This window comes from Stegastes partitus, unplaced genomic scaffold (assembly GCF_000690725.1).
Source record: "Stegastes partitus isolate 25-593 unplaced genomic scaffold, Stegastes_partitus-1.0.2 Scaffold401, whole genome shotgun sequence".
NCBI lineage: Eukaryota > Metazoa > Chordata > Actinopteri > Pomacentridae > Stegastes > Stegastes partitus.
This window is the reverse complement of record NW_007578132.1, coordinates 421,383-434,523: the sequence shown is the minus strand read 5'-3', so window position 1 is coordinate 434,523 and position 13,141 is coordinate 421,383. Positions and strand designations below refer to the sequence as shown.

The following is a 13,141-nucleotide window of genomic DNA, read 5'->3' as shown; positions in this document are numbered from 1 at the left end:
CACACACACACACACACACACACACACACACACACACACACACACACACACACACACGAACGGGTTTGTTAGCGACTCCTCATAGAATGTGGCCTGCCAGCTAAAAAAGGGACTCATTTGGGAGTAGGTCACTGCATGCATTTCCACTTTAATTGGTGAGGTGCTTTGACAAAGACTGCTCTATACACAAACTGACAGTGACACACACACACACACACACACACACACACACACACACACAGACAGAAGCACTTACAAACTGGCATATGTGCCCACAAACAAGCAAAAGATAACCTCCAGAGTGCAGCAACCTCTGACATACATATTTGCACACAGGGACTCACATGCTTCCCACCAACATGCAGTCAGTCTGCAGGCATCATTACAGGACGGTGTTTTGCTATTAATCGCATCATTAAGTCCGTGTTAAACCTAGTATGACTGAGACGTGAGGCTCTGCTCAACCTAATGCAAAGTGAAACGGTTAAATGATGCTGTGATGTCAGCTATTAAAATGACAGTTGCTTAAATCACTCAGTCCATCACAGGACAGATTAGACATTTGAAATAAATCACAGGTAGCCAACGATGGACACCTGAAAAGGTTCTCTGACCTGCAGTAAGATGAAAGGCAGAAAAAACCGACCTGGAGTAAACAAGAGATGACAAAAAGCACTAAAGGAAACTCTGAGCAGCCTGTCCTGCTTCTCCCTTTACCTTAAAGGCTGCTGGACGTACCAACACAAAACTCCACAAGATTCTCTGTGATGGCAAAAAGATTCTCCTAAAAAAGACGACATCAGTCAGTCGGCTGAAAAATATGCAGCCCAATTAGCGCTAATCACTTCCTGGCAAACAGCCACAATTGAGGATTTCAGGCAAAATCTGAACTTAGTCAAACAATCGCAGCAGCAATATGAGCTCTGAAACAGAGAGCGTGAAATGCAATCATAATTAACTTCATTTAAAAATACAAACAGAAGTCAGAAGTCCATGTAAGATGAAAAATAGAAATATGAACTTTCAGAATCAGGAATCTGGAATATTCAAGATGACGTGCACATAACTGATTCCTCTGCAGTATTTACTATTAGAGCAGGCAGATGTTCTCCTGGTCTCCTGTCACTAGTTGCACATCCTCGATATATTCCTTCCTCTGCTCTTGTCCTCGCCATGCAGTCCTCCCACCAGAGGTGTGAGCAGAGGAGCCGAGAGGAGGAGAGAGGAGTCGAGGCAACAGGTGTGAAACAAACTGGAACATCGTCGCCAACGTGTGGCGCCGCTGCGTCACCTGTCCTGTGTTCTGTAACAGCCTACCACCGTGTTTCACATGTGTCAGGTGAGCAGAACAGTGTACACCATAACATACAGTATATACATGAACTTAAAATTCAAGCCACAGCGCAGCGGAGTGTTTACACCTTGTTACTGAGCGCTGACATGCAGAGGGAAGTCCTGCCTTCGTTGAAGCGTTCATGGGAACAAAGAGATCCACAGAACAACATGTGAATCTATACACTCTGGTATCAAGGCGAACTAGAGTGGACTCTTGCAAAAAAACTTGGAAAGCTTACATCTGCCACATCTACCAAATGGCACACGTTCTGAATATCGCTGCAAAAAGACGCAGATGGACACACGAGGATAATGTGCAGCGTTTTCTTCTTGTCGTGGGAAACAAATGGAAGTGTTGAAGCTTTAAAACCAACAGACGAGCCCAAACCATCTCTTTACATCTTGGAGAAGAGGCAGCTGCTGTGGTATTAAGGGCAGTAGTTTTACTCACTGTACCTTGTAAGACTTTACTGTAATATGAAGAGTGGCTCAGAATACGGAGTCTCCTTTGAATAGAGTGTAATCACATCACTAAAGCATGGTCTCTATTTACAGGTAAAGGTTCAGGGAGATTACACACTCTGTGTTCAGTTTGTGTTAGACTCAGTTGGATAAGTAAAGTCTCATCAAGGTCAAAGCAAATGAAGAAGCATGCAGTTCAAACTGATGCCTCTCGTTCTGTCCAAACTGAGCATCGCAGCGAGCTGGAAGACTTAGAAAGGCGTGCACACACACAGACCTGCCAGTGGAGAATGATGCTCCAGATGAGCCCGAGGATCAGTTTGTGATTCCCATCAACGATGTCTGACGCTCCGATGTTCACCAGCTCAACCTGGAGAGGAACATGCAGACACATAAGCTTTTCCAGCCTCCAGGTCCTCTTCCCTACTCAGTGGTTCCCATCCTCTCTGAACAATGTCTACCTACGACCCCATTAACACGTTAAAGCAATTAAAGATTTGCCAGCGACTGTAACCCGCCTGTCAGGTTCAGATCACTCCACATGCTGGAGGGCTGCACATGATGCAAGGAGGGCTCATTCAGACATTCTCCCAAAGGCAAGGAGAATAAAACGGAGCTTACTGGATCGGTTTAGGCTCATTTGTCTTGTTAAAATGAAAAAATACTGTACGACATGAATAAGCCCCAAATATGTTATCATACGGAAAAATGATTTTAAATATGATACTAATTAAGGCTAACTAGATCAGGTAAGATGCCTTTTGACCTGGCTGTAGGTTTGTGAGGTCCAAAGGGTGATGCTCACTATTATTTCTGTCACATGGGGAATAATGAATGAGTTAACAAACAACAGCACCAGTCTGCTTCCACACATCCCTCATCTGGGTAAAGACGCTGATTCAGTCTTAATGTTTTAGCGTGATATCATGTCAAGGATGCCTTCAGTCATCTTGTTCCCATCAGATCTACGTTTGAGCCTCTTTACCCAGATTGGGATGAAACGGTTTCCTCTAATAATGGAAGAGTTCAACAACAGCAACATCAGTCTATTCCCTGAATCCACGCACCTCGTGGGAAAACAGAATAACAGCCACTCTTTTTACTGCTCTGTCAAGTAAGCCTGATTTATAAAAATATCTTGACTAAAAAAAGCCGTTCTATATATAGAAAAGAAAAAATACATCAGAAAAGGCTTTAAAAAAAAAAAGGCTGAGCAACAGCGTGAGAGGACGGAGAGCAAAGGAAGTCCAGACAAAAGTGGAACGAGGAAACAAGACCAGCAGAAGTTAAAGGAACAGAAATGAGGAGATCACAGAGAGTTCACTCCAGCAGGCTCTGGTTAATGTGGACCGAGACCATCGTTCATCTGCATACTCACGTTGTTCTTCTGCAGGATCTGCAGAGCGCGGTTGACATTGTTGAGCGAATGTACGCGTGTGATTCCTCTCTCCAACCTCACCTACACACACACACACACACACACACACACACACAGGAACAGGAAGAGACACCGGCAGGGCGGAGAAGGGAAAGGTGGTGGAAAGATGAAGACAAAGAGAGAGACACAAACAAAGACACAGAAAGAATGATGAAAGGCAGCAGTAGAGAGAGAACGATTCCAACAGAGTCCACGTGGAGGATGTGGAAAAGAAAAACAAGAACTCCATCATCATCACAAACCTTCAAACACGTCCATCGTCCACCTGAGACAGCATCAACCAAACTCAGTTATCTCTATTTGGTCATTTCTGCTGAGTCAGCTTCAGTTTGACTGATTTTATCTCAAGCAAACAAAAACTAAAGTTTTCTGAAAATCTACAAAAATGGAGTTATCTGTTTCTGAACCCTTCACTGGTATCTGGTGACCTTCATGTCGAGGAGGATTGGGTCTGTCATCTCAGAGAAAAGTGGAAACGACATGTTCCAGCTGATTCCAGCTCTGGCTCCTGCATTCTGAACACAGTGAATCTGTCTTTAATGCCCTGCTGTTAAACCCAGAGGTGATGATGAACTGTGAGCTGAAACCAGTTTGAATCATTTGACATTTAAATGATGTCACACGAGGGTTCACACTGGATCTCACTCTCCTCTGACGGTCAGGGGCGGGGCTTAAGCTAAGCGCGTCATGGGCTCCACGACTCGAATGCTTACATGTGTGTGTCTTTGCTTGCGTGTTCTTGTGTGTGTGTGGGTGTGTATTCGTACCAGCTCGTGTCCCGTCAGCCCCTCCAGCAGCTCCAGCAGTCGTCGTCCATCACACAAGTCTGCGAACAGATCCTCCACCGGTGGTTTTCCTGTCTGCAGCAAAGACACACACGTGGACTGTCAAGACTTTCCCTCTTTTCTCTGAATGCATGAAAATAAAATGAATCAGCTGTAAATACTCCCTAACATTCAACATGTGAACAGAGCTTATGATTCTCCAGCCTGTCAGTGCACATCCTGCTGCACAGCGACCACAGCAGAGCCTGAGCGAGACAGAGCTGTGAGTCACACCTGTACAGGTGATGTGACATCAGTTCCACATAAGGTCAGAGGTTCAATCTCTACATTAGAAACGCTGGTCTTCATTGGCCAGAACAACATCACAGGCAGTGGTGTGGATCACACAGAGACACCTCTTGAGCGATCACTAACCAGCCCTGTGTTAAATGTGAAGACAGCAAGTTACAGCTCAGAGGCTGCATCAGCGCCACAGGACTGGAAGCAGCACTACCACATCCTACAGGCCCAGTGCAGAGTCCTTCATCACAACCAGAGTGGCAGAAACATGATGAGTTCAGGAAACAACACACACTTTAGACTAACTGGTTAATTTAAAGTCAAAAGCTTGAGAGACATCCTGAAACCACCAGAATGAGTCAGTCCTGACAGCAGAAACATGAGAGCACCACACCGAGCTTCAAGCATCAGCAGCTCTTCTTCATTCTAAAGATGGAATAAAACAGAAAATGCACAAAAATAAAAAACTATAAATAAAAAAGGCATAAAAATGTATAAAAAACAAATGAAAAAACAAAACAGCAAACTCTTATAGAGGATGAAGACGATGTTTTGTGACTCTGGGAATTGGGATCAGTGTTTCTGGTCGTGGTTATCTGAACTATTCCTCTTTGTCTGCTAAACAACCAGCAACGGTTCTCAGGAAATCAAACCAGTTTCCACTAGTAGCTGAATTTAAAAAACACACACACACACAAAACTAGAACTCCTTGTAGGAAAGGAAAATCCAACTTCTAGAGGTGAAAACTATGATCAGGTCTGTAAGGTTTAAGAACAAGAGAAGGTTTCTGAGCAAATTATGCAGATTCACCAAACTTCAGATCAAATCACAAAGAGACAGAAGCTTTCATAAAACATCTCAAACATGTTCCAGCAAGGAGCAGACTGTCCACACGCTAACGCTGAACACATTCACACAGTGTGTTCTCTGCTCTACTGTTATAATAATCCTGTCCTGTCAGCAGTGATTGATCATCTTTGATTGATTATTACATTTATTGGCTCGATCAGTGTATTTTAAATGAAGACGTCAGTTATTGACTTGATCTGTTGCTTTCACTGTTTTATCCATTTATTACTTTCAGCTCTCTCTTTCACTGTCAGCTTTAGTTTACATTAGTTTTAGCGAACGTTTTTTTAACCTTGTGTGACCTTTAGCTAGCTCTCTGGACTGTTGGATCATTTTAGAAATACATTAAAGACACACTCAGAGTTTATTTAAAAACTGAATTCTCTCCATGTATGATGATAATTATGAAACAATCAACGTATGGTACATTAACATTTGCATTGATATTCGACTGTTTGTTGCCATATTTCTGTAGTTAATTTATTGATTAGAGAGATGTTCATGTCGCTGCTGCACATAAAACCAGCTTCATGTATATGAAAGTAAACGGATCAAACAGTAAAATAATATTGAGCGTAGCTGATAAACTGTGGCTGTGTGTGTGACAGCGAACCTGTCTGAGGTGTCATTAACCACAAGACCCTGAAGGGGATGTCTGATTTTCTCACATTTCCCTTTTCCTTCTCCACTCTCTCCATCTTCTATGTTGTACACACCTGTTCTGCTTTCTTTAAGCTTTAAGTCTATTTCTTCCTTCTGCGCCCTCCTACCGACCTACACCTCTCAGCATCGTCCGGAGACCCACTGCTACTGCGCTCTTCTCCACAAGTGTGTGTGTGTGTGTGTGTGTGTGTGTGTGTGTGTGCTCAGAGTTCATCTATCATAGGAATGGGATGTGGACGTTGCACAGGAGCAGGTGATAAATGAAGAAACCATTCATGAACAGATAAAAGAGATAAGAGGAAAAAACAAGTGAAGCACGAGGCCCAGAGAGGCAGAAGGAGCTCTGTGCACATGTAGATGTTACCGTAACACCAAACACTGTCTTTGTCCAGCCTGCCCACTCGTACCCATTAAACTCTCCTGCATTTAGTGATGACCTCTTCATATTTCCACATGCTGACAGTGAAAACAGTTCTTAAGGTGTTCTCTGAGCACAGCTAATGTTTCCATAATTGCAGCTCTCAGAGGAACCACTTGAACCTCAGACACTGGTGTGTGTTCTTAACCAAAGGATCTTCACAGTGTGCACACACCAGGGCAAGGCGACCGACACAGAAACTCCATCTGCAACAGATACATGACAGACTTTACAGCACAGGAAACCTTCTTGTTGTTGTTGGTGCACTTAAACAAAGTAGCCTGCAGTACTTTCAGGTATCATTCAGTGTAAAAACTCTGTTAACCCCTAAACATCCACACACTTTTATTATCAGAAAAAGAGACTGCCACCTACATTTTGTTCATTGAACTCTTTGGGTAGAAACGGTGTGCAGCATCGATGTCAGACTCCACATTCAGCTGTGTGAGCGCTCTGTGGTGTTCAGATCTTGATTGAATTGTGAGACTTTGTGTGAATCACCACACCTGAAGCATCATTCAGCGAGTGTTTCAAAGGTGTGATTTTACATGATGTTAGAAACACTAATAAATGTGCGGTGATTTGAATGTTATAAACCATATAATAGCACGTCATTCTTGTACAAACGGGCAGTTTGAGACCTCTTAGTCGTCCTTGGAGCTCAGTAGCTAAGTGGGTTTCTTTACTTCCTGCGGTGTACACAGCTATGGGAAGAATAGCAGACCTATAGGAGGACCTCCTTGTATTACAACAGACGAGGCCAACGTTGCATTCCAAGGGCAAGGAGGCAGAGTCACTGGTGAAGACGCATTGGCTGCATCATGCCTGTGTTTACAGAGCTCAGCTGACTGAACAACATCATCCCTCTCATCACTGTTCACATCCCACCACATGCTGCTTCACTGCAAGATCAATAGATGCTAACCATGTGGCCCTAACCTCCCGTCTGCTGTGCAGCACGGTGACTGTTCCACAAGGGAACATAAGACACTTCATCTGCTGTATGGAAACATCAAGGAGGCCTATAGAGCCTTCGCCCTTCCACCACAATCTGGTCCTTCTGCAGCCCGTTTACAAACCTTGAGGCAACCTGCCATCAACCACTCATTCAGACAGTGGATACCAGAGGCCAGCCAGTTTCTAAGGACTGAGAGCACAGATGCTTCCATCACAGGAAAGTATCGACACTGACATTAAGAAAATGGTTGACTGGTAGACAAACTGTTCCCAGCAGAGGGACCAGGCGAGCAGCGATCCAAAAAACTTTAATAATTTCAGGTACAAGTAGCAGCACGATGGGGAGACCAGGGTCCCCTTCTGAGGTCCGGTCCAGGTGAAGCTGCCTTCACCCTGAGTCAGTGTCACGGTTCTACACACAGGCTCAAGCTCAGACAGATGACTCGACCACCAAACAGTCGAAATGCGAATATTTATTCACAAAAGCAAACACCAACTGTGAAACCCAGTAACAAACAAAGCTGCAACCGAAACGACGACTAACAAATACTTACACGAAGGAATTTATCAAAACGTCCTCTAGAGGACGACGAGCTATCACCACAAATTACCAACAAACTTACTGCAAAGAATCCAAATCAGATACGAGTACTACTAATGGAGTCGACGAGAGATTGGAAAACCACAGTACTGGAAGCAAGGGTTGGGGAGTCGGAGGAGACGGAGGTGGACCAGATGGCTTCACCAGAGGGTCACGGTGGATATGGAGAGCTGGAGGTGGTAGAATCCAATGGTGAGGAGGAGGGAAGGAATGGTGGATCTCTGAAGATGGTGAGCGTAGCGAAAATTAGGTTTTACTACGATCCGGCATCGACTTGTGGCTTGCTGGCATCTTCTATGGAGAATGCAGGTTTGATGAGTGGCTGGTCCCCCGCCACTCTGGCATGTTGCAAAATCCAGAAGCAACACTAAAAATGCTCCACTAGGAGGAGCCAAAGGCAGAGGTCATGTCAGTCAGGAAGGAAGAATCAAACGTCTTCACATCTTAACAGCGCACAAACAAAATGAAAATGGATGTTCACCATGTGGGACCCAGAAGGAAGCGAAAATCCCACCAGTTCCCTTTTGGCAATCTGTTACCTTGAAACCATTCCAGCTACTGACCTCATCAAACTGGTTAGCATACGATGATGAAACCAGCGTCGGCTGGTGAAGCACGTTTTTGTTTATATGGTTCCTTTTGGGTTATTTTGAAGTTTTCATGTCGTCTGTTTTGTTCCAAAGAAAAACCTCTGAGGTGTGTCCAAAGTGATGACGTACAAATACCAGAAACACAAACTCAGACAGCTCTGTGAAACTTTCCCTCTGCTCTGAGATGATTTTATTGTTCCTTGAGTTTGATGTTTGTGCTTCACTGTGCAGAATGATGCATCTTAATGAGCTGACCTTGTCTCTCATCCACAGACACATGAGGAGACAGAGGAAGAGAAATGCTGCCTAATTTATCAGCAACAATCCAAACAGCCGCAACAAAAACAGGTACAAGTAGGCTTTTGTTAACAGTAGTTTTAGTCTGTCAGGCGTGTGCTGTACACGTACGCTCTGACAGGAAGCAAACTGCATGTATCCTCCTCATAAATGAACATAAAGACGTGGAAACAAGGAGGTCATTTAAAAAAACAATATACACACACACACATATATATATATCCTCTGACAAGATGTAACTGAGATAACCTACAGAGGTGAACACTGCAGGGCGTCACACATTTTCTACGCTTTTTAGAGTCTTTCTATGAGCCACAAGTGTACAAGGATTAGAAATGCAGGGGAAACAAACATGCACACGAATTCTCCAGTCAAGGATACCGCCACTTGTCATCCACAGACACATTCTAGATTATCCTAAGCCGCATTTAACATGGCGTGTAGTGCAAGTCTCTTACATTTGAATTCAGATGCTTCACATCCTCTTGTTGCCTTCTGAACACAGGTTTGTGCAGATTAGGAGAGCCGTTACTAAATCGCATTTCACACAGTTTTTGTTCAAACGCTAAATAGAAAAACGTCATCCAGTTGGAAAAGTGTGCTTTACCTTAAGATGATTATATTCCCTTTTTTTGTTGTTTTTTCTCTAATTAAAACAAATAAAACCTGGTGAACATAACAACACTGTTTCTGTGCAGCCAGCCGCTCCTCAGCGGGACTATCCAACATGAACAACTTGAGGAGGTTTGCTAAAATAATCAATAATAAAATTATACCTTAACTTCAGTTTGGCTACTGTTCAGTGGGGCACGGTGTCAGGCTTCAACACTGGATTATGAGGTATTTGATTAGAAACCACTGTGTTGTAAATGATTCAGCACGCTGAGCAGTCTGACAAACAGAAATGCTGCCTGATGACTGCATCAGATCACAAGTCAGAGTGAGTACAGCTCATTTTGAGTGGAACATGAACATCTGATCCAGATTTAACACATTCAACAAGACGTGTCATTAAACAACACAAATGTCAGAGGATGACCAGTGGAACCATTTATGTCCCAGTCTGTGGCAACAGTCAGGTTCCTGCTGACGTAGTTCAGTGGAGAACGTCACGTCACAAACATGCACCGTGTGAGCAGCAGCTCTGAGTCGGGACTCAAACCTGAGCAGAGAGGAAACATCCCATCATGCATCAGAGACCATCACTAGATCATCTCTAGAGCTCTGCAGCTACCACTCAGAAAACAGACAGTAGAGTAGCCCCACAGTTTCCAAAACCAGATGATGTACATGGACCAGGAGCACCAGGAGGACCAGGAGGACCAGGAGGACCAGGAGGACCAGGAGGACCAGGCGCACCAGGAGCATCAGGAGCACCAGGAGGACCAGGAGCACCAGGAGGACCAGGAGCACCAGGAGCATCAGGAGCATCAGGAGCACCAGGAGCACCAGGAGGACCAGAAGCACCAGGAGCATCAGGAGGACCAGGAGGACCAGGAGGACCAGATATGAAATTGTTTATATAAGTTAAAGCACCACTGAGTCCAGGGCAGGACTGTGGAGGCGGAGCTCCACCTGCTGAGCTGGGCTGTGGCGTGATGCTGCTCCACTGCTATGTGCCACAAACACTCAGCTATGACTCTCCACCCGTCGCACTCACTGGATTTGATTCCGTACGACTTCTTTCTCTTCCCAATAATACAGTTCAAGGTGTAGACACAGTTGAGGAGGTCCAGGGCTTCTTGCTGCTGATGCTAGATGTTGCTGCACAGTGAGACAGCAGCCACGTTTGAATCAGGTACGCTGTCTGAGTTTTGTAGGAACAGTGTGAGCTTTTGATCCTCATACAGGTTAAAACTTATGAAATGCCTGCAGACCTGTCAGAGTGGGTCGGGTTCTTCCTCTTGGCAAAATGAAAATGTGTACGAAGCAAACGAAGTCCAACCCAGCTGCTTGTTGATGATTCAGTGTGATTGGCAGAAAGAATCAATCCAGCATTGTCACATGACGAAACTTGATTAAAAACAAGAAAGTTCCTCTGCTTTCACTGAAAACATCCGGCTGCACAACATCTGGATCAGATTACATGCTGTGAGTGTCATCACTGCATAAACCTGCCACACAGCATTTAGATTTAAAGCTGCCACTGACATGGATGAGCAGAGCAACGATCAGGCCGGGCTGAATGGACAGCTGTGAAAGCACAGGTCAGCTGACTGTCCACAACTCTGATTTACTTTGAACCAACATTTGTTTACAGTCCAAGCTAATCCTGAGGAACAAGAGGGATCTGATGTGAGGTGTGTGAGGACGTCCAGCGGGGAAGCATGACTGTCTGCACACTGAGGACTTATTGAACCACAAAGGGTCTTAACAGGGCCGTGGCCTCAGCAGCAGGTGAGTCGGTATCATTAAAAAAACACCAAAACTGACATCACGTTCGTGACATCATGCCGTCATTGCTGACGGATTCTGACGGTTTCAGACAAGACCTCTTCACCCAGTTCCATGATCGACTCGTCTGGACCCAACATCGGTTCAGACCAAGAGTCCAGGAGCCAGATTTTTACCACAAAATGTCAGGAGGGGTGAATTTGGGATAAATCAGTCTGAAACTCTTTGTAATCTTTCACTTACAAGACAAAGGTGAAGGAGTTTACAAAAACTGCATGCAGACATTTGTCTCTTCCAGATCAGTGCGAGCAGATGCAGACGACCAGTGCAGTTACCGTGTTGATGCTGTGGCTGATAACACTGCTGCTGTGGGTAGCTCTGCCTCCGTTAATGGTACAGATGGGCAGTTTCATGGCTTTAAATCTTCATGTCTGAATTCACAAATGAGCTGATAATACCTAAAAGTTCAACCAAGAGATTTTGGCAGTTCTATCCTCCAGCTGTTTACACTCCTCGACCAGCAAGCTAATCACATTTAATTATCATTTATGAGCCATTGTGTAATTAATATTTTTCACTGCTGCATGGAAATCACAAAACTAAGCTTCTAAGCTTCATCATCAGCATAATGACGCATCCAGACAGAGCGCCACGCTCCTCATCTCAGTGCTCTCCACATCTGAAAATCCTCCCGACAGTCTTCATCTCACCTCTCCTAGTTCCTTTCTTTCCTTGGCTCCTGTTGTCAAAACCACAGCTTCGAGGACGGTCTCTGGATGCTCTGTGTGTTACTTTAAAATGTGCTGGTTGCTCTGCTCCTCCTACACTCCTGTAGAGCCTTGTTGATGGTGTACTGAGCAGCAAATCACACTGAGGTCAGACACGATGCTGCTTCAATGCCAGCGATCTCTTCCTCTTCTTTTGTCCCCCACATTGCTCTCATACCCTAATCTTATACCTCCTTTCCTTGCTTCCTTCCTTCCTTCCTTAAATATGTGCGTTAGACTCGTCTGTCTATGGGGTGAGGGGATCTCGCTTGTCTTTCTATCTTCTTGCCTCCTACCTCAAAAATGTCACTTAGTCATTGTTAGCAGGGATCAGGCTGGAGAGGAAAAAGCAAAATGTGAGAAAAGTGGAAAAGGAAGAAGATAAGGGAGATGGAGAGGAGAGGAGAGGAGAGGAGAGGAGAAGGAAAGAGATGGAAATAAAGGAGATGAACTAAGACTGCCAATGAGGAAAGGGAATGAAGAGAGGACATGAGGAGAAGGGAGCTCGTTGAAGACAAGAGAGAAGAGAGGTGAGGAAAAGGAAGGAAGGAGAGGAGATGATAAGAGGATGGAAGCAAGAAGACAAAAGAGATAAAAGAAAGAGGAAGAGGAGAGGGAGAGGAGATGTGAGGAGAGGAGACAGAAGGAAGCTGAGGAGAAGAGAAGCAAAGAAAAGAAACGAGAGGATGAATGCAAATGAGATGAGGAAAATGGGAGGAGACGAAAAAAGGAGAAAGTGGAGTAGAGAGGGAGAGGAGGCAAAGAAAGTAAAAGCAGAGGAGGAGAGGAGATCGGGCCTGTCTGACCTTCTGGCTGTTAGCATCTTGCTCAGTTGGTTTATTTAAATAGTTTCACACACACACACACACACACACACACACACACACACACACAGTATGCATACACACTCACTTGAGTCGCCGTCCCCATGGCAACGGCACACCTCTAGCACCCTTGTAATCAACTTTGAAAATAGAAGTGTTGTGTTGGTATGCATGTAACACACACACACCACAAACAAACAAACACACACACACATCAGGAGTGTAATCACAATTAAAATCAAAATAAGTTGTGTCGTCCCTCTGTGGAGGAGGAGGAGGAGGAGGAGGAGGAGGTGGAGGAGGAAGATGAGGAGCAGGAGGTGGAGGAGGAAGATGAGGAGGATGAGGAGGAGGAGGAGGAGGTGGAGGATGAGGAGGATGAGGAGGATGAGGATGAGGAGAAGGATGAAGACGATGAGGAGGAGGAGGAGGAAGAGGAGGAGGATGAGCAGGAGGATGAGGAGGAGGAGGAGGAGGAGGA

At 44.9% G+C, this 13,141-nt stretch overlaps 1 protein-coding gene across 1 annotated transcript in view; it reads right to left on the bottom strand.

Annotated features, from left to right (window-relative positions):
* LOC103359867 (dystrophin) overlaps positions 1-13,141 on the bottom strand; it is a gene marked incomplete at its 3' end in the record, with an annotated part of 141,803 nt that overhangs the window by 49,783 nt on the left and 78,879 nt on the right. The window contains exons 3-5 of the mRNA XM_008285418.1: positions 4,003-4,095; positions 3,176-3,256; positions 2,075-2,167 (exon numbers count right to left, since the gene is read on the bottom strand). Of these exons, the coding sequence (XP_008283640.1) occupies positions 2,075-2,167; positions 3,176-3,256; positions 4,003-4,095 (267 nt within the window). The remainder of the gene's footprint in view (positions 1-2,074; positions 2,168-3,175; positions 3,257-4,002; positions 4,096-13,141) is intronic.